The sequence below is a fragment of the Thunnus maccoyii genome, chromosome 4 (genome assembly GCF_910596095.1).
Source record: "Thunnus maccoyii chromosome 4, fThuMac1.1, whole genome shotgun sequence".
NCBI classification, from domain to species: domain Eukaryota; kingdom Metazoa; phylum Chordata; class Actinopteri; order Scombriformes; family Scombridae; genus Thunnus; species Thunnus maccoyii.
In genome coordinates, this window is record NC_056536.1 from 2,708,222 (window position 1) to 2,730,308 (window position 22,087).

At 38.3% G+C, this 22,087-nt stretch overlaps 1 protein-coding gene across 1 annotated transcript; it reads left to right on the top strand.

The window, feature by feature from the left end:
• Positions 1–1,919: 1,919 nt before the first annotated feature.
• LOC121895697 (solute carrier family 2, facilitated glucose transporter member 1-like) lies at positions 1,920–13,434 on the top strand. The gene is made up of 10 exons (XM_042409109.1): positions 1,920–1,937; positions 5,484–5,576; positions 8,073–8,233; positions 8,332–8,572; positions 10,746–10,908; positions 11,306–11,493; positions 12,289–12,393; positions 12,486–12,587; positions 12,895–13,098; positions 13,228–13,434. The coding sequence occupies exons 1-10, from the start codon at positions 1,920–1,922 to the stop codon at positions 13,432–13,434; spliced, it is 1,482 nt and encodes a 493-aa protein (XP_042265043.1).
• The last annotated feature ends 8,653 nt before the right edge of the window (positions 13,435–22,087 follow it).

Consider the following 22,087-nt stretch of genomic DNA (forward strand, 5'->3'; position numbering starts at 1 on the left):
CATCAAAATTATGCAAGTTTTGGGCCCATTCACTCGAATTTCAACTAGTAAACAAAACTCTTGATGAGTTTGTGTGTAAAACAAATTAATTTCCTAATTTTCATTAAGTTTATTTTTAGAAAAGTAAAGACTTTTATCCCACATGACCTGGTGAAAGTTTGATTGAAATGTGTACTGTCAGGTGTGTAGAGACAATAAGTAACTGCAGCTGGACACAGAAAAATACTCATATATTTGAATGGAGAGTGTGAGACAACCGCTAGGCGCTTGGGCCCTAATAAAGGAAAAACTGCAGTACAGAGCTACAAATTTTAGTTTTGATTTTACTTTTCTGCAGCACTTTATCACTCTCATTCAATGAGCTCCATTCAACCCCCACCCCCCCCCCCCCCCCCTCCTATTCTCTCTCTCTCCCTCTCAGTTGGAGAGGAGAATGTCACTCTTCTTGAGAAACATCCTCATAAATTCCATGACTTTGGCCAAATCCTACATTAAAAATCATATTTTTTTGTAGGAAATTTCGTCGCGAATCCATGTGGAGGACCAGGTTTCAAAGTGGTCAGACTTAAAGTTTAGACATCAGAACCATTTGTTTGACACAAAGTCCATGCCCAGAGATTGCCTCCCCATTGGTTTACATTGTAAGGTGCAATGTGGCACTACAACTTTCGGGGCTTATAAAATCTAAACCATTTGAGTTATTACAAAGTTTTTAATAACTTTTGTTCCGCACAGTGTGATAAGTCATGTATTAAAGTTTGAAGCCGATACCATTAACGCCCTCGGAGGAGATAGCGTTTGTTCGGGGTCCAAAATTGGCACAAAGTCATACTTTCATGTGTGTATTGTGGACTTCCTGTTGGATTTAGGTCAGGGGTGTCAGTGTATGATTTGTAAGTCTTGATGAGATGAATAATTGACCTTTGGTTCAATCTCTCTATGACATTCCTACAGGCCGTGACGGCCATATTCGATACCTAGGTATCGAATTTTTACATTTTATCAAATTTGTCACCAGATCTGATGTGTGTGCCAAATTTGGTGAGTTTTTGAGCATGTTTAGGGAGTCAAATTTAGGTCTGAAGTGGCGGAACAATAAAGAAGAAAGAAAGAAAGAAACAGAACAGATACAAGAGGGTCTTTGTCCCTTTGGGGCTCAGGCCCTAATAACATAGATCTTTAAGTTTCAACAAATTACAGTAGCCTGGATAGTGTGACAGAAGACGTTGTGTCGTCAAAATAGTTTTAAACCAGGCCCAGCACTCCTGATTGCCAGTCCAGGCCTGGTCTACACACACACTGACTCAGTCACACACCACTCATACCTACAGCTAAATTAGACTCTCCAATTCACCAGACATGCATGTCTTTGGACTGTGAGAGGAAACCCAGTACCAAGAGGCTACATTTCTAATTTCCTTGATGGCCACTGTGAGGCTCTGCAAGCTACTAGCCCTCTAAAAAACAAAAAAAAAAAGTTATCAAGCTACAAGACACCGAAGTTGAAAACTCACATAGTACCTTACCCTTCACAAAGTGATAAAGGGATATGTAATTATATGTTTAATAATATTTGACAATATAATTTAATTTCATTCTGAAGAGTATGTTTGTTGTATGTTTGTCTTCCTGTCTTTCCCTCTCAACCAATCAGCTCAGTGATTCACCTACTCCACTCCAGAGGCTCCTCCATTAAGATCCACTTAGTGCTGACGTCATTAAGCTGCTTACTGCAGCAGGTAAATGGAGAGAGGAACTGAGAAAGATTTGTTAACATTGTTGTGGGACTAAATGATACTGCAGACATCACCATAATGACATGTTTTTGTAGAAAGTAGATTATATTGGCCAGACCGGAAGGACTGGGGGTTTTTTTCATAGTGTGGAAGCAGAGTTTGTGAGTGATCTGAACAGCCAACATGGAGTGCAGCGGCAAGGTAACTCCTATGTGATCAATAGATGACAATGTTGTAAACTGTCTAGTTCCAGAAAAGAAGCTTGAATGGTCTACTGACAACAATGCAACTCTTGTTTTCCCAAGATGTGTGTGGCTGAAAATCAGTTACATTCTAATATACTTGCGCTGTTAGACATTGATCAAACCGAGACCATTACCAATTAAAGTTCACCAAGAGAGAGAAAAAAGTATTTCTTAAGATTATATAATTATATTTTTATTTTCCAATATGTTTCTGATTCTGGCTCATCACCACCCACAGTTTTCTGGAAGTGTGAACAGCACTCCCAAATCCATTATGCACTACACTGTGTAACAATAGTGTACAACAACAGCACCTTAAAATCAAGCATTTCTAGTCTGCATACTTTTGCAGGGGTAAAAAAAAATCCAGAACCATCACTTCAGTGAGAGTAGCAGCATGAATGACCGAATTCTGTGATTCCAGCTTCTCAAATGTGAATATTTTCTGTTTTCTTTAGTTCTTTTAGTTTTCTATCTTCAATAGTAAACTGAATATCTTAAGGTTGTGGACTGTTAGTCAGGTAAAAACAAGCCATTCAAGGATGTCACCTTGGGCTATGGGAAACAGCGTCACCATTTTCTGACATTTTATAGATCAAACAACTAATTATTTACTTGGGAAAATAATCAACAGATGAATTGATAATGAAAATAATTGTTAGTTGCAGCCCTAAAGTCCTAGGTATGAAAATTTACTCAGGCCCATGTAAAATCTGTTGTGGTTCTAATCCATGTAAACTGCAGGGGCCTGTTGTTTTAGAGGGGCCAGTTAGGTGAACTATGAAACTAAGCATTCATTTTAGCAGACATTATCTAAAGAAACAAACTACAAAGAAGGATGATGTGTCATTTTAACAACAAAGTTTACTTCTTCAAATCAGTATTATTGCGATGTAGTACAACAAATCACATAATACTCAGTTAGTTAACTTTTCAACAACAGATTTATGTTCACATCAAAAAGTATCAATGCATTTATCAAATACATGACTTACGCACTTTTCTATATGAATGACATAAAAAGAAGTACAGTATGCTATTTACTTTCCACTTATTACTCATTATACAGCACAGATTAAAAACAAAAGAATAGTGAGAGTGGGTGAGAAATTCTCACAAAGCAACCAGACCTACTGCCTAGACACAAATCACACCACCACTGAACAAATAAAGGCAAAACTGGAGAAATTCCAAATGATTCAAGGCAGGTTCTGTCCCTGCGGCTGTGTCTGTGTATACAACAGCTGCAGTACCCATGCAGGTCAACAACCTACAGTGGTCTACACAATATGGCATTCTGCATTTTTGCTCTGGAGTTAAATACACACAGACAAGCCCGATCGCTTTAATCTGCATTCAAATAACATGACTTTACACTCTTAAATTGTGTGCAGTGCATACGCCAAAGACCAAAGTTGTTATCTTTCGGATCTTTATCTTTTGCATCTGCATTGTGTGGCCCACTAAATATGTGCAATGGTGTTAATGTAATAGACTTCAAATTGTGATGATGTCACAGATTTTTAAATCGTTTTTCTTGGCTTGAGGAAAGTTTTATAAATATAAAGCCCCCATGCATCAAAAAATCATAATAGAGAGAGTCATAAGTGACCTTGTTTGCAGTTCAATGTGCCAACAGTTTTACAAATGTCTCTTTTACAGTGGTGGTCTATGGGGAAAATGCTTTTTGGGCCGCAGGGGAATTTTTCACTGCAATACTGTCAGTGACTACTGGTAAAAATTGGCTTTGTGGAGCCCTATCCAGCTCTTATAATGCATCTATGGGCCAACCCGTCCCAGGGTAGTGATGTTAATATACTGCAACTTATATTATAAGGTGATTTGAACGTGCAATTTGAAAGTGTAAAGTTGTGTTATTTGTACACAGATTGTGAGACTGGGTTGCACAGACAGACGCAGAGACACATTTAACCATCAGGAAAGAAAATCAGTGAGCAAAGAGAAAGACAAACAGAGAGGATGTATTAAACTCACATTATTTGCTGTCGAGGTCCACTCTCATGTCTTTCATGGAGATGAATTATCCATAGTATCCCACTGCATTTGTTGCTGTGATTGTCATTTTCTTCATTGAGAGAACAGGTCATGAATCACCTCCCACCAGCAGTGGACCTCACTGTGTTTTACTATACACACACCAGCTGTTTCAACCCAGAACCAAACTGTTTCACTCATTTATGAAACTCAATGTGACCACATATTTCACAAACACAATTATTAAATCATTTTTATTTCAATGACAGATCTGTTTCATATATTTGAGTCCTGGTTTGCCTTGTTTCCTCAGGGAGAGCCTCACTAGGCCTATTTAAAGTATCAAACATTAAAAGTACTAACGGTGAATACACTATATCTGTGAAATAAATGTAGAGGAAGGGAAACTGATTGGATGAATGGTTGTCAAAAAAAATCAAAGGACAGACATACGTACAGTATATACAGACCGACAGAGATTTCCATTTTAGTTAGATATTTCACTAAGTTTAATGTAGCAAACAAGGAAATACCCTGCACTACTTATTTGGAAGGTCCTGGCTCCAAATGGAAAAGATGGCGCCAAACATAAGCTGCAACTCTGGGCTTCAAACCAGCTCCAATGCAAACCAACAGGTGACGTCATACCTCGCTGCGTCCATCTGCATATACAGTCTATGGTCGGAACCAATCGTGGTCCAGTATGCAACTTACACAGGTGTGATGTGGATGCTTGAAGCCTCCAGTGCACACACACAGAATGGACTTTTCAGTGAAGTAGAAGATATCTTGTGTCCAGCAGTTCAACTTTTTATATTTGAATATTCATAGATTCTGTTTTTTCAATGAGGGAGAAGGAGGAGATGTACTTTAAGAATTTTTAAGTAGTCGTTGAACTTTTATGTGGAAAAACCATATAAGAAACAAATTATTATTCAAGTCAGAGTGTGTTTATATCTCAAGGGGATATTTATGTAGCTGTATGCATTGATCAGCTGTAAAAAATAAAAAATAATGATGAAATCAAATATTGGATTGTTCTTGGTTTTGTCAGATTCTCAATATAAAAATACTCAGACTTTTTGTAGAAAAATGTAAATAACAGTCACTTTAAACACTTGACACTGACTCAGGTTTAGGGGTCTACTGACTTCTTGGGCCCCTGTGCCTGTGCCTGGTAAGTTTGTCTAGTAATTCATCCATGACTACACTCAGTAATGATGTGTTTTATGTGTCTGCACTGTTGTGCTGTCTTTATAACATTTATATTTGCATATCTTTGTGGAAATGATTCTTTGGCAGAGGCAGCACTCCTAACATGTAATTAAGAAGCTATAGTATAGCAAGTGCAACAGTATAAGGCACACACACACACACACACACACACACACACACACACACACACTATTACTGTTGCTACTTTTGTCATACATTCATAAATCTGACAACATTGTTTAAAAAACCTACATGTAAGCAACTGAGAACACTTTTTTATCTGTCATAACAGGTGACACCCCAGCTGATGTTGGCTGTGGGGACAGCTGTGATTGGCTCTCTTCAGTTTGGCTACAACACTGGTGTCATCAACGCTCCTCAGAGTGTGAGTATTTTGTTGTGTGAGAGACGAGTAAGAAAGAAGGAGGGAAAATAGACAAGAAATATTTAAAGAGAATTTGTGAGAATAATGACCGTGAAAAGTGGGAGAGCCATGCAATAACACTTATCTTATTTGATTTTATTTGTTTTTATTATATTTTATTTGATTTTATCTTATTTTATTACTTTTATCCTATTGTGTCCTTCATCGTTTTATTGTGTTCTGTTGTGCTATTTATTGTGTTTTTTATCTTGCTGTGCAGCACTTTGGAAACCTTGTGTTTGTTAAAATCGTGCTATATAAATAAAGTGGATTGGATTGGAACATATGCACCCATGGTACTGAAAGGTATTTTAGTAAAAGTTGAATCCAGACAGTATACTCTACTGTATGCCCTCACTACCCCTCCATTTATTTATAGAAGTGAGTTAGTTCACGTAGCCCTAAAAGTTTAATCTCAAACTTTACATTTCATTGTTAAAATTATGAGAAAAAACACATGGGTTAAGGCATAGTCCCGAATAGCTTAAAATCGTATTTATAAGTACCCCAGCTATATTAAAATATCTGTGGAAGCTAATGAAGCATGAAGCATGCCTCAGAGTAGAAATAAATCAGTTTAGAAAACTTTATTTATATAACTCATTTTGTACTAGACATAGGAAAACTTACACATGAATTATTCAGTTACAAATGATGAAATACTCGTTATTATGAAAGCTACAAAGACAAATATTATGCTTTTAAATGAAGTGAGTGGAGAATCCTTGCCTAATGGCCTAGAATGATGACAACGCCCTCAGTTTGACTCTGGCCAGTGACTTGTTTTTTTGCATGCTAAACTAAGTCTCTGAGTCAAGTGACAAGCTTCTGAGCTGGTCAGCCTGACAGAAATCTGCAATGACAGGGAGCAGGTTAATGAGATAATGCAGCGGTATGTTGGAGGCATGAAGGATTAAGGAGCTTAAGGTTGCCGTACAAGTTAAAGATGCTGTGCATGCAATTGGACCACTACCTAAGCTCATAAGGTGTCCCTCTGCCAAACTGTGATTTTATTATACTGGGACATTTCATTGTGAATAGTAAATAGTTCTGCTGGGCTTATTTTATGTACTGTGTTGCTTTCTAGCGTTTTTGGTTTGTTTTGTTTTGTGGATATCAGCGGTAAAACCCAGAGCAGACTTTTGAGTTGTGTTTCTTTTATGTTTGTGAAACTGGATTGAATTGAACTGGTTTGGGATAGTGGGGAAAACAAAATAGACCCTTGAGACAGAATGGATTGAATTTTGAGACTGTGGGACGAGTTACACACTCACACACACTGAAAAACCCGAACCCTTCTCCACTCTTTATCATTACCCAGCACCCCTGTACACAACAGGACTTAATTATTTTCCCTTCAGTCGAGAATATATCTCAGCTTTCACTCTGGCATCCTCTATCAGCTGTGCTGGTGAGTCAGTGACACCGTGCTACTAAATCCCATGATCTCTTGAAAGTATTAGCTCAAGTTGGCTGGCTGACTCAACTGGGACTAGAAATCATGTCTGTTGCTAGGTCGTTAGTAAGGGTTGGCCTACTTGCTGGAGAAGTAAACTAGGTGTCATTACATAGGAGTCTACTGACATGAGTGATTGTTTTCTAGGAATTAATCATACCCCATGTATTTACATGGAAATTGCGATAACACTAGCAAAACGTTTTTTTTTTTATTTTTAGAGCAAATTGCCCCACAATATGAATATATTTTGTTTTATATTTTGTTGGTAACAGTTGTATAATCGCAATATTACACTCGAGGGTGCTTATGGATGCTCGGCTCGCAAGCACCTTGTTCCTGACTGCATCACTGTCATGCCAACAATGACGGTAAAGCACACCCTCTCTTGTAATATTGTTTGATTAACTTAAAGCTCCATCATCAGCTCTTATCAAATATAGATCTAGAATTTTTTAAAACAATATATACAATATTTAAACAATATTTGTCTCAAATCATGATATAAAGGACAGTCTAGAATGAAATGAATGTACAGCGGTATCTGTATTGTTGCTATGGTTACAATCAGTCTAATCTAGACTGGGCTATCAGGCACATTGATTTAGAACAGCTATCCCAAATAATGTATCAGCATGAAGACTTTATTGTCATTATCAGAGGTGGAAAATAGATTTGTCAGCTCATATATCAGGAAATGGTTAGTCTAGTGTTGATTGTGTGTAGTGTTGATTGTATAGGAATAAAATTGTGACACTGCCCATTCCTAGTCCACATCTAGAAGGATCTGAGAATGTGGAAATGAAATTGGGTATAACACTGACAAGAATCTACAGCCATGCTAGTAGCTCTGTGAGATTGTACTTTGCTAAATGCAAACGTCAGCATGCTCACAGTGACAATCATGATGATCCTTCCAATAGTTGTTGAGATATTTCAGTCTGGACCAAAATGGTGGAGCCATAGCAACTGAGCCTACTGTGTGCTGTTTTGTGATTCAGATCATTGAGAACTTCTACAATGAGACCTGGACCAGCAGGTTTTCAGAGCCCATCTCTCAGACCACTTTAACTGCTCTGTGGTCGCTCTCTGTAGCCATTTTCTCTGTGGGAGGAATGTTCGGCTCCTTCTCTGTTGGCCTCTTCGTCAACCGCTTCGGCAGGTATGACTCTTCCTGTGACCAACAACACTATTAATCACTCCTTCCAATAGACATGACAAACAGAGTGTTAATGAATACTCTTGTTATTTCTCCTAAAGGAGGAACTCCATGCTCATGACCAATGTGCTCGCTTTTATTGCTGCTGCATTTATGGGCTTCTCCAAGCTGGCTGCTTCCTGGGAAATGCTCATCATTGGACGCTTCATAGTGGGTCTCTACTCAGGCCTGTCCACTGGCTTTGTACCAATGTATGTTGAGGAAATCTCACCCACATCTCTCCGTGGAGCATTAGGCACTCTGCATCAGCTTGGTGTAGTGATCGGCATTCTCATGGCACAGGTGAGATCCTCAACCCCTCGAACCCCAACTGTCCACATCATCTCCCCCCTTTTACTAGTTATAAGACTCAACCTATAATATGTCTATCACTTTTTAACTTGACATCAAGCACTGAGTTTCCTTTGCATTATTTCATACATAAATTCTCAAACAAGGGCCAGCCAAAAAAATGTAAAAAGTGGTCAATTCTTAAAATGATAGCTGGGTGAAAAAATGTGGTGGCTGGCATAATGCACATTTCCACATCACTTGTTCCATCAGTACAAATATGCCCCAATTCATAGGGCACAAGGGGTCACTGAATGGTTTGATGAGATGACAATGATTTGAATCATATGCTATGGCCTTCACAGTCACCAGATCTCAACCCTTTTGAACACCTATGGGAGATTTTGGATTGATGTGTTAGACAGCACTCTCCACCACCATCATCAAACCACCAAATGAGGGGATATCTTTTTGAAGAATGGTGTTCTTAGCCTTGGCATTGATTCTACAGTCTCTGAAGTCTTCTGAAGGGATCAACACCATTCTTCAAAAAGTTATTCCCTCATTTGGTGTTTTGATACTCATACTCATCATTTTCATACTCATCAAACCATTCAGTGACCCCTCATGCCCTGTGAATTGGGGCATTGTCATCCTGGAAGAGACCACTCCCATCAGGATAAAAATGTTTCATCACAGGTTAAAGGTGATGACTCAGAACAACTTTGTATTGATTTGCAGTGACCCTTCCCTCTAAGGGGACAAGTGGACCCAAACCATGCCAGCAAAATGCCCCCCACAGAATAACAGAGCCACCGGATCCCCTCACTGTAGGGGTCAACCATTCAGACCTGTACCAGTTTTTCCTTTAATTTGTCATCTGTCTGTATATGCAAAACATGTACTTTGTATGTATGTATAGACTATGTATTTTTTTTTCAAACTACACAATCTCCATTTTATTTCTATGCTTCACCCTATCTCTCCCATTGTTAACAAATGCTCCTCAGGCTATGAACAAATGTCCTGTGCTATAAGTTGGTTCCTATTAGCAACCCAAGGAAACGTCTTAATCAGAGTAATGCCTTAGTCTCATATTGGCCATAATAAGATTATTGTGTGAATCTAAACCTATAAAGCAGGTCTGGACAATGTTTGGCTGCACAAGTGTTTAATGATTGATCCACCAGTTGCTCTGGCAGGACTAACCATGATAAAATTATACTGTTTATCTGACTGGACTGACAAATCTGGAGGACCACAAGGGTCACGGAAAAAGTAATAAATCATTTAATTAATTAATAACTAATTGTACAATAAAAACAGGAATTAATTAATTCGTTCACAAATCAATTAATTAATCCATAAATAAATAGACCAAATTACAAAGTAATTCATTATTTGATATTCTAATGGGCAATAAAATCAAATAATGAATTACTTTGTACCTTGATCTATTTATTTATGGATTAGTTAATTGATTTGCAAACTAATGAGTTCATCCCTGTTTTTATTGTACAATTAGTCATTAAGTAATTAAATTATTTATTACTATTTCTGTGACATTCCGTGAATGTTTGTTTGTTTGTTTTTACAAAACTGGTAATAAGCAAATGTACATGGTATGATAACTATCAATTTTCATACTATGGTATAACCATGAAACCGGGATACCTCTGCATCCCTAGTGCTCACCTTCAATGTCAGTTCAAACATGTGTACTTGCATTACAACTGTTTTGGAGCCACGTGTGGCCGACTATGCAACGTACACAAGTGTAATGTGGAAACTTGAAGCCTCCGGTGCACATACACTGAGAATGAACTTGACAGGGAAGTAGGACGCGTTTTGTGTCTAGCAGAAAAACTTTTGACATGAAAAATATTTGGATGTTCATGGATTCTGGATTTTTTAATGAGGGAGGAAAAACCATATCAGACACAAGTTATTAGTCGAAGCAGAGTGTTTTCATATTCTTTAAAACATGTCTGGAGGGGTTACTTTAATTAAAAACATAATAAATGAATCATTATTTTATTACACACAAAAATAAACAAACACCTCAAAGTAAGAAAAAATCTTTCACATTTTTATGTTCATGTGTGATTTAGTGGCTATGACTTATAATAAACACAGCATATACTCTTTCTATATGTGTAAGCAGTGACCTGTGTTTTTTGTGTAGATTTTTGGGATTGAATCCATCATGGGGAACACCACCCTGTGGCCCCTCCTGTTAGGTTTCACTCTACTGCCAGCTATTGTGCAGTGTGTCCTGCTACCCTTCTGTCCTGAAAGCCCTCGATACCTCCTCATCAATTGCAATGAGGAGAGCAAAGCCCATAGCGGTGAGACACACATACATACAGAAATACACATTTCACAAAACACACAATAAGAAACAATGTGACATTGACAAGAGTAAATAATGTTCACAGTGATCCTAACTCAAATTATTAATAATGTGGTACATATCGTACATAGAAAGTGCATTTGAAGGGGATCTTTCAGTAGCCTGTATGAACAGGAGGACTGATTACAGCAAGGAAAACCTCTTTCAGTGGTCATATGGGCCCCTGACTGTTATTTTAAGACACACTTGAAAAATTGTGAACCTGTCCTTTAATACCTCATCTTTTGACTATCCTACTAAACCTATCTGGCACCACTAATTTCAAAACCCTAGCGAAGACAGTGTGTGACAGCTTTATTTCCACATTGACATAGATGTGACTTGTCTTCCAGTGTTAATGAAGCTGCGAGGCACTGACGAGGTAAACGAGGACATGCAGGAGATGAGGGAGGAGAGCCAGAAGATGATGAGGGAGAAGAAAGTGACCATACTTGAGCTGTTCCGGTCTCCCAACTACCGCCAGCCCATCTTTGTTGCCATCATGCTGCATCTCTCACAGCAGCTGTCTGGAATCAACGCTGTAAGTCAAAGGACCAGAGGGACACAACGTACAATCTAATGAGTCTTTTTTATTATTGGTCACATGTGTGGGTCAATACTGAGTCCACATCTTCAAAACTCTTCACACAGTCAACTTTACCAACACATTGCTGTGCACAGCAGGTCATTTTACACACAAAAGCAAATCTCTGAAGTATTAATTCACTTTGTGACCTCCAATTTTGTTATTGTGGATATGTATTTTGATTGTTGATAGTTTAAGAAATATGTATATTGTATAAATACAGTAAGATTTATACCTCTCTAAAGAACATACTACAGTGCATTCTACAGGAACGAGTCATAGAAACACAGCAGGGAAGCTCTCAGTGGGCTTTATTTCTGACACTTTGTCTTGTTTTTTGATTGAATATAGATTTATTTCAGTGTGGTTATGATTTAGCAGATTGCTGTCTGTATGAATATATGTTAGTGTTTGAAAACAATGCAAATGTGTCACAGTTGGGTCCATAATTGTTGACTGTGTGAAACTGTAAGATATATACAGCTGCACCATTCTTGCACCATATTTTTTTAAATGGTAGCTCAAATGTGTAATGTGGAAAGTGTTGCTATCACCAACTCTCAGCTTGACATGATATTATAGAATATATTATAATGCATGAGTAATAGATTCATTAGGTAGACACAATCATTATTCAGTATGAATGCTAATGATGCTGGATGTGTAAATAGAAAACATGTTAGCTGCCCCCAAGTGGCCAAAAAAGAGACTGTCCAGCTCCTGTTCCTTATGTTACTTCATGCTCTGCAGGTGTTTTACTACTCCACTGGGATCTTTGAGAGAGCAGGTGTGCCCCAGCCTGTCTATGCAACAATTGGAGCAGGGGTGGTCAACACTGCCTTCACTGTGGTTTCTGTAAGTCACAAAAAGGAAATCATTTTTAAAGAAATAAACAAAAAGTCTTTGGTTCCAGGATGTTCGGAACATGTTTCTCCCTGTCTGTGCAGTTGTTTATTGTGGAGCGTGTAGGTAGAAGACCACTCCAGCTTACTGGATTGATGGGAATGGCATTTTCAGCAGTTCTTCTAACTGTGGCCATGGCATTGTTGGTAAGTGTATGATGATGCCAACCATGAATATTTAACATGTATAGTGATTGCTGTTACTATGTGACATGTTATATGATTAAAAGTGTCATTATAACAACATAACTCCGGGGTGCATTTTAAATGTGATACATCACCTTTCCTATGTTCCAAAATATGGAATAAAAATAAAACATGATTCAAAATGATGTAGTTATTTTTATTTGTAGTGATTTATTGTGTATAAATTTAGATTTTCTGTGTGATACTGTAGCTGTACAACATTTAAATGATGTGAGTGAAAGCATCCCTGGTGTGCTGTTTTCCTCAGGACCAGCTCAGATGGATGTCTTATGTCAGCATTGTGGCCATCTTCAGCTTTGTAGCCTTCTTTGAAATTGGCCCCGGCCCCATTCCCTGGTTCATTGTGGCCGAGCTCTTCAGCCAGGGGCCCCGGCCCGCAGCCATCGCAGTTGCTGGCTTCTCCAACTGGTCTGCCAACTTCTTAGTGGGCATGGGTTTTCAGTATGTTGAGGTAAGGCAGCCTTTAATTTAAAATCAGAATAGCATTGTGCCATTCAGTCACAAACACCATCAACCTTCCAAACTGTTGCTCGACTAATCATTTAAAACAAACTATGTTTTGCCTTTGATTTCCCTGCAGCAACTGTGTGGCCCCTACGTCTTCATCATCTTCACCGTCCTGCTGCTGGGCTTCTTTGTCTTCACCTATTTCAAGGTGCCAGAGACCAAGGGTCGCACCTTTGACGAGATCGCAGCGGGCTTCCAACAGTTGGCTGGTCGCGGTGCTGACAAGTACTCAGCACCTGAAGAGTTCAGCACCCTCAGGGGGGACGATCTCGACCTTTGAAACCTCTTTCAAATATCCCATAAACTAACGTTAGGGATAGTACCACTCATGGGATTTAGTCTTTACACAGACTACTGAGAACATCACTGTTAGTCACTATGGGCTCAGTTTGGAGCCTAAGAAGTCTGTTTTCAGCACTTTCTATGCTGCTAAAAACAGCATTTTATGGGTTAAATAATTGAGTGAAGGAGAAGCAGGATGTGCTGCAGCAGGAGAACAGGGTGTGTTTGCAATGTAGATATTTGAAGTTATACTCTTGTAATATTCTTATTTAAAAGAGAAAATTTAAAAATTCAACCTATGCTCTTAAATTGTTACCTCTCTTATGTGTAGCTTGGTGGTCTGAGCAGTCATTATGAAAACAAAGTCATCATCTGCCAGGCACGGCTGCATCATGTACTGGCTTCACTGCGGTTTTGTTCCATCCTTCGCACAGTGTCATAACCCACAAGGAGTGCACCAGAGCATTTTGTTTTTTGAGAGAAGAGAGCCGCCCCTCTACCTGGACAGGAAGCCAGGTACCGGGGCAGTCATGGCAGCAGTGGTGTCATAAAATCTTGCAATTTTCCATTTCCAAGATGAACCTCTCATTGTCCATGGTGAGAAGTATCCTCTGACTGGTTGACTTCTGGTCTAGTGCCACTGGTTATAATGTAATGTTGATGTAGTGATGTGATATATGATAGGGAGTCTGCACAGGGTATTTTATTTTGAAAATTGCCCGGACACTCTATGCCATTCCTGTGCTGACTCTGTGTAGCTTGACGTGGCATCATAAATAGACTAAGCTCGTATGTTTAGTGGAGCAGAAAGCAACTGTTAACCGGACACCTCAAACTGCAAACAATGTCAGTTATGACTCTTTCATTTATGAACTTTTGATCCATGGAGGTTTTATATTTGTAAACCTTTCCTCGAGCCAAGGAAAGCGATTTAAAAGTCTATGACGTCATCACAATGTAAAGTCTATGGGCTGAGCGGGAACTCGGGGAAACACTACTGCGCATATTCAGTGGGCCGCACAACGCGGAAGCAAACCCAGAAGCCAGGAACTTTTTTTGGCATATGTGCCAGCCGAGCAATTCCCATAGGACTGAATGGGCGCCATTTTTGTCCAGTGTCCAGCTCTTATAATAAATCCATGCTGTGTCACAACAGGTGTTCTGTTGATATGTGCTACCTATCGAGATGTGCTACTTTGCGGTTCTGCGCATCTGCACACATGCACATGACCCACAATCTTGGGCTCTGTTTCCATGTCCATAAATCTATGCAACCTTTCTGTTGTGCATGCTGTTGAGACTTTATACACATTTATACATTTACGCATACTATATATATGTGAATACTTGGTAAAATGTATTTGGTAATTTTAATGTATATGGTAGAGACATTTCCTAATACAGTTTATTCTGAATGTCCTGACAAGCAACTCAAAATCTAAAGCTTTTAAACACGATGTTATAATGTCCATTGGTGCTCCCTAGTGGTGTAATTGAGAGAGGAAAGTGAGAATGCATTTAATGAGTTTTCCTCTCTCTTTAGACATGAGCACAATAATAGTGCCAGCGGGTAGCTCTTGTGCAGAGAAAATTTGAAACAATAGTCTAACTACCTTGATTAAAATAGAAAACTAGTAACAATAATTGAGGAGAGGTTTTGAAAGCTGAAAGAGAAGTTATACAACAGCCACGGAGCTGCAAATGGCATGTATTGAATATTCCGGTGAGTTTATTTATATATTTATTGGGACCATGTACAGTGTTAAACATAAATGTTACCATTTGATGTACTGTACTAGTGTTGATAGACCAACACAACACTAGTACAGTACATCAAATGTTGATGTACTGTAGCTAATTTTCATCTGCAGTCCCTTTGGCAGGTCACAATTAAAATATATAACAGCACAATAACAATCAGTACAAAGCAAAAAACACACAGGACACATAATACAAAATACAAAGCTACACACAATAGCACATCTCATACACCCACAATGTCAACTAGAAATTAATAATGTAAGCTTATCAAATGAAAAGCAAGATTATTTGTGTTCATGAGAAGACAATGAGATGAAATTTAGAGTCAGTGTTACAGAGCTGAGTAGTTTTTAGCAGATTTTTTAATTTGGTCTTGAACGTACTGATGGAGCTACAGTTCTTCATATCATCAGGTAGGGCATTCCACTGAGTTGTGGCTTTCACAGAGAAAGCTGATTGCCCAAATGCAGTGCAACGAAATGGTATGGTACAATCTTGTATAGAGGATATTCTGGAGGATCTAGTAGAACTTACTGAGCGAGTACACACAAAGTCACATAGTGGAGGAGGGGCCAAACCATTTAAGATTTTATAAACTAGGCACAAATTTGAGAATAATCTAAAATTCTCAAAGCTCAGTAAAAATGTATTTCTCCAGTACCCCACAGTGATGGAAATGCATTGGCTTTTTGTCCAGAGTTTTTAGAGTTTGTTTGTAAAAGGACCCAAGAAGTCTTAAGGCTGTTTCTCCAACCTGCCCCCAACATGTGATGCAATAAGACATATGGGAAAGAATAATAGCACGCATAAATATCTTGGCTGCATCCGAAGAGAGACAGTTTCTAATATGTCTAAAATTTGCGATGCTGAACTTTATGATTTTAACCATTTTTTTAAACATGTTTCTTAAAGTTCAAATTTGGATCCAGTGTCACACCAAGATATTTAAAATCAGTAACTATGTCAGTTCTTTCACCTTTGATGAGAATATCAGCATTAGGAGGTTGTACCATAGTTTTAGAGAAAAACATACCCTTTGTCTTGTTTACATTTAGACTTAGATGTGATTGATCAAGCCAATGTGTGATCCTATCCAATGCAATTGTTAGCTTAGCAGCAGCTAACTCAGCTGTTTTTGCATGTGTGTACACAACAGTGTCATCTGCATACATTTCCAGTTCTACATCATGACACGGTTGAGGAAGATCATTAATATATAGGCTTGATAATAGGGGACCTAACACTGGTCCTTGAAGACACCCATTGTGCACTTAATGTTACTGGACCATGCATCACAAACTTTAATACATTGGGCCCTATTTTAACGATGTAAAGCGCACAGTCTGAAGCGCATGGCGCAAGTGCATTTGGGGTGTGTCCAAATTCACTTTTGCTATTTTAACGGTGGAAAAATGGTCACTGCACCAAGTGCATGGTTCAAAGGGGTTGTCCATAGTCTCCTAATTAATCATGGGTGTGTTTTGGGCGTAAAATGCAATAAACCAATCAGACTGTCATCTCCCATTCCCTTTAAAAGCAATGTGTGCTTGCACCTTGGCAGATTGCTATTATGATGGCGCATTTGCCAAGTAGTAAGAAGGACTGTTCTCTGCAGAGGAAACAGATCTGCTAATGTGCAAAGTGAAAGCGCACAATCCATAACAAGCACACTGGCCCCTGCTGCTCCTGGATCCCCCCGTGGCCCCAGACCACCAGTTTAAGGTCCTGTTCATTAATTTGTTGCGAATGTATTTTTGTTTGATTTTTGAAAAGGTTTATTTTTTAATTACAGCTTTGGTTTCTTTAAATTCATTTTGTTCAGTCATGGATTAACAGATAAAACCAGCAGGGTTTTAATTGCTGAAAGTATGGAAACCTGATCACTTTACTCTCAAAAATGGTAAAGAATATTTGTTAAATATTGTTCAAAACTTAAATCATTAATTTTAATCATGTAATGAATCATTAAACACAGTTATCAGGATTTGATCAGCTCTCCATGGTGCTAATCCTGCTGCTGGCAGCAGCTAGAAGCTGTGCAGATTTATTTCCTTCTTTAATTTAATCATTGTTTTCACCTTATTTCCTCATGTGTCCCTCATGTCCTCATGTATTAATGTAGCAGGAAAGTCGATCTGTGTCTGATCCGTTCTTGTCCATCTGTTTAAATACCTACATTTATTGCCACAATTTGGTCAAATAATTAGATAATTTTATCCGTCATTACTGCGATTAGTTCATTCTGATGAATATCATGACTAAGCATTATGACATGTATTTTTTAAAATATGTTGATGTACACAATAATAATCTTTCACATTGTAATCCTTTTATTTGTCATCTTTTGCATGTTTGGGCACTGCTTCACATCCGTGTGTGTGTAAAAAGCAGAGTGCACACGCGTTGTGCACCTGCCTATGTAGCCGCATAGTACTATCTTGATAATGCTCCCTTAAAATAATAACAGTGAAACACTGCACTATTGACTTCAGACCAGGTTTTTGTTGGTCAATAGTGCAATCGCTCTCTGCTGCCTCAAGATAGCAATGCTCCAACAATGCGCTTGACCACACCTCATTTTAAGACCAACACGCCCATGGGCACTCTGATGGGCGCAAGTGCGTGCAAAAACGGGAAAATGACTACTGTGTCAGTCCTAACCTAACTAAGACACTTGCCTCACGCTTGGAGCCATTTTGCACCGGGTGTAAGATAGGGCCCATTGTATCCTATTAGATAAATATGAAGACATCCATGCCAGTGCTCTAGATGAGAAGTTATATTTAGAGAGTTTTGATATTAAAACATCATTATCGACTGTGTCGAATGCTTTACGCAGATCTAAAAATACAGCACCAACTACTCCTCATGTATCAAGTCTTAATTTAATTTTCTCTATTAAGTGCAAGGTAGCAGTTTTGGTGGAATGATTTGCTCTAAAGCCAAATTGTATACAATATAGACCAAAACTGCTTGTGTTAAGAAATGTTGTCAGTTGTTCAATGACAACTTTCTCAGCAACCTTTGAGAGTACTGGTAGTATACTTATTGGTCTGTAGTTACTGGCTTGAGGGCAGTCTCCAGATTTAAAAATAGGTGTGACAATAGCACATTTCCAGTCATCAGGAAAGGAGCTGTGTTTAAAAGACAAGTTAATTAAATGAGCAATGGGGGGAGTTAAAATATCTTTGTGAGATTTAACAAACTTTGTGTCAAATTGGAAAGCGTCTCTACTTTTGGAGCTGATGATTTTGTTTACTTGTAACTCATTAGTCTCTAGCAGCTCGAAAACCTAGCCTGTAGCATCTATATGAACAATATCCAGTTTCCTTTTCATAAATTATTTTCCTAACTCATATACAGACTCAAGAAAAAAATTATTAAAGACAGAAGCAACAGTAAGATGGTCTTCAATTAACTTTCCCTGTACTTTGACTGGTAAGCTAGTCCCTTAACTGCTAGCTAAACAACAAATTAGCATTATTGTTGTTGCTAAACTTGAGAATTTGTTGCTTTATTATATGTTGGAAAAAAAACAGGATGAGCTAATAACCTGATGAAGCTACCAATGGTATGGTTTCACTTGAAATTGTTGAATACTGTGCATTTAGAAAAAATGTTAAGTTAGATGTTTAATTCAGCTACAAGTAGAAACAATCAATGTTTTATATATTTTCTGTCCTTTTGTTGTAACTTATGTTCTCGGTAAGCTAGTCCCTTAAGCTGGACAAATACAATTAATTTCTAGACTAAAATGTGTAAATGAAACGTAATTTAAATGTATAGTTATTGAGAAATGAGTAGTATGTAAGGATATTATGTATTGGTGTCCTGAGAAGAAACACAAGTGAACTGTTGATATGGACAACTGAGTGATTACTCTGCATGTTTTGAGCAGGCTGTTTTTTTGTTGAGACTATACTACAGACAGAACTATGCTGCTTAAGTCGCCGTCATTCCATTGCCTCATGGTCTCCATCTCCATCATCACCATCTTCTCACCAAAATTTCACCTATAGGCGGCACAACAAGATTTTGATTTAAAAAAATTACTGCTGGGAGCAGCAGCTTGCATTGGCAGTAGCAGTAGCAACAGCTGGCAGTTCGCAGCTCTCACACGAAATTTCTTTAGAAATTGCAGGATTTTCTAGTCATTATTATTGTGTGATTCGCACACTATGTCATCTTCTGTGTTATCTTCACTCTTTATTATCATTGTATGAGAGCTGCAATGCAGCTCAATCACTGTGTTATCTTCGCTCTTTATTGTGGAGAGCTGGAAAGCAGCTCGCACACTACTACTTATCTTCACTCTTTATTAATTATTAGTGAGAATGCTGAAAGCATTCAAACTATTGTTATCCAAATCTATATTTATTATTATTATTATTATTATTATTAGTGTGAATGCTGAAATCACCATTGTTATCCAAATCTTTCTTAGTGTGAATGCTGAAATGCTGAATGCTGAACATCAAAATGTTCAGCTCTTTAAGGACATTCATGCTATTACTTTTCATCTTTCTAGCATATTCCATGGATTTTTTATATATTTTTAAAATATTAAAATTTATAACGGAAAGTCTATGGGAGGAATGTCTGAAAGCTAATATCTGGAAAACTAAAAAGTGCTAAACTATTCATATCTGACGTACAGGTCCGCCATTTTGGATTTTTTGATAAACACATGTTTTGCTTCTGTTGGCACATATTTCATCTAATCTTAACCAAACTTGGTACATACCATATTTAGAGGACCTATACAAAACTTGTTCATTTGTTTTTTGATATCACTTATGGTTTGTTTGTTATTGGTTATCAAAGTTTTGAGGGAGGGGCCTAACGCACTTAATGTGGGAATGTTGTACACAAGGTGACATTACAGAAGTGTGTAACATTTCATAAAATTCTGACCACAGGGGGCGCTAAAGTAACTTTATAACATGATATTTCTGCAATTCGGTTGTCTTTAATGAAATGAAACTTGGTACACAAGTTTCCATGAGAATCTGCATGATATACTGAATCATGGCACCAATAGCCCCACCCTGTGGTCATAAATAACACACCACCATACTACTTATTAACTGCCAAATCTCTTAAATGTAACATGCCATGGTAATCAAATTCTATTTGTACAGATGGTGATCTTGAACAGGTCTTTAGTATTTTCAGCAATGCTTTATGATTTATTCCAGTTTTCAGCATTCACACACATTTTCTGCAGGAAATGCATTTCTAGATTTGTTATCCAAATCTTTATTTATTGTGTGATTGCTGAAAGCAATCTCAGCAGCTCATTTTCTGAAATGTAACGTTTCAGTGATTTTATATAATTTTGTAAAACATTAAAATTCATAATGGTCTATGGGACAAACTGTCCAACTGAGTTTGAGCCTTTGTCACTTTCACTCAACTGCTCGGATGTCCCTTAGACCGGGATTCCACCGGGCTCCGACGCCGTTTTGCTCCGTCCTCTGCACAGTGCCCTATTCCACCGGGAGCGTGTCAGAAGCAGAGCGTCTTAACAGCGGGGAAGCCATCCACGGTTTAAAGTCAGTTGCACTCCTACTACAGTAATTACAGCAGCCTAGTCAAAGCTTATAGAGTGCCTTATAGCTACTGTAATTACTGCAGTAGCAGGGCAACTAGCCAATTTTGTTAACTTGCTCAGCTTTCGTTGATTCGGTCATTTTCCTTGATCTTTGTGCTTCTGCTATGGTTAAGTAGGCTGCATAGTTAAATGGTTTCTTTATTCATCTGTTTTAATTGCATTTATTGTTGATATACAACCAGGAGTCTGCACAGGGTGTTTTATTTTGAAAATTGACCAGATGCTAAATGCTGTTTCTGTGTCTGACGCTTTTATCTCGGACACACATGTTCCAAAACTCATGAAAATTGGCAGATGCGTCAGTTAAAGTGTAAATTGCATATTTTATTGGTCTCGCAAAAAGTTGGGGCAAAATGGCTCAACAGCGCCCCCTGGAAAATTTCAAAATTGAAGCCCCGCCTTCCAGATTAACGTAGAAAAATGAAATTCACAGGGCATATGTATCATGTCCAGATGCACAAAAAAAGCCTCTTTAGCTTTAGCTACCGTTGAAGTGCGTTGCCGTGGCATGGCGTTGAGTTTTGATTTTTCGCCATGACAGAGATAATTGCTATAACTTTAGTGTAAATGCTCCAGTCTGCACCAGCTCTACATATTTGACAAGAGTCCCGCCCTGAACACGTCTACATGACAATATTTAATCAGTGATGCAAACTGGCTGAATAGCACCCCCTATGAAATTTCAACGAAGCAGCCCCAGCAGCAGGCAAAATAGTGCACAAAGGAAGTGATGTTTATCTCATTCTTGTACTGTCTGAAAACAGCCCGGGTCTGAAGACATCTACTTGCCTGTGACAGAAGCCCTATAACTGTGCCACGCCCTGACGTATGCAAGGCTGCAGAGGGTCCATTCATCGCTGCTTTAATTATTATTATTTTTATTCCCCCACGCTATTTCATTTTTAAGGGGCTTGAGATGCTTGAAAACTCATGAAAATTGGCATGCACATCAGAACTGACAAAATTCCAAAATTCTGTAGTGATTGGACTTGGGCATGGCAAACAGACTCCATAGCACCCCCTCCATTTTGAAGTTTCTTTGATGTGCATGAAATTCAGTGGGTTCATTGCTCTCATCATTATCAACATACATATTTGTACGTAAAAAAGCTTCTTGGAGCCATATCCTAAGTCCATCAGGAAGTCAACCATTTTGAATCTACTTTGCATTTTTTCGCTAAGTGAAGCCATCGACAGGAGTTGTATTTGAACAAGCTCCTCCTTAACTCAAGCGACTTCAAATTTGGTAGGTTACATCTAAACAGCTTTGTTATGC

Coding starts and splice junctions, on each gene's coding strand:
- LOC121895697 (XM_042409109.1), top strand. Junction 5,577..8,072: donor TCATCAACGCTCCTCAGAGT/GTGAGTATTTTG, acceptor TTTGTGATTCAG/ATCATTGAGAACTTCTACAA. Junction 8,234..8,331: donor TTCGTCAACCGCTTCGGCAG/GTATGACTCTTC, acceptor TTTCTCCTAAAG/GAGGAACTCCATGCTCATGA.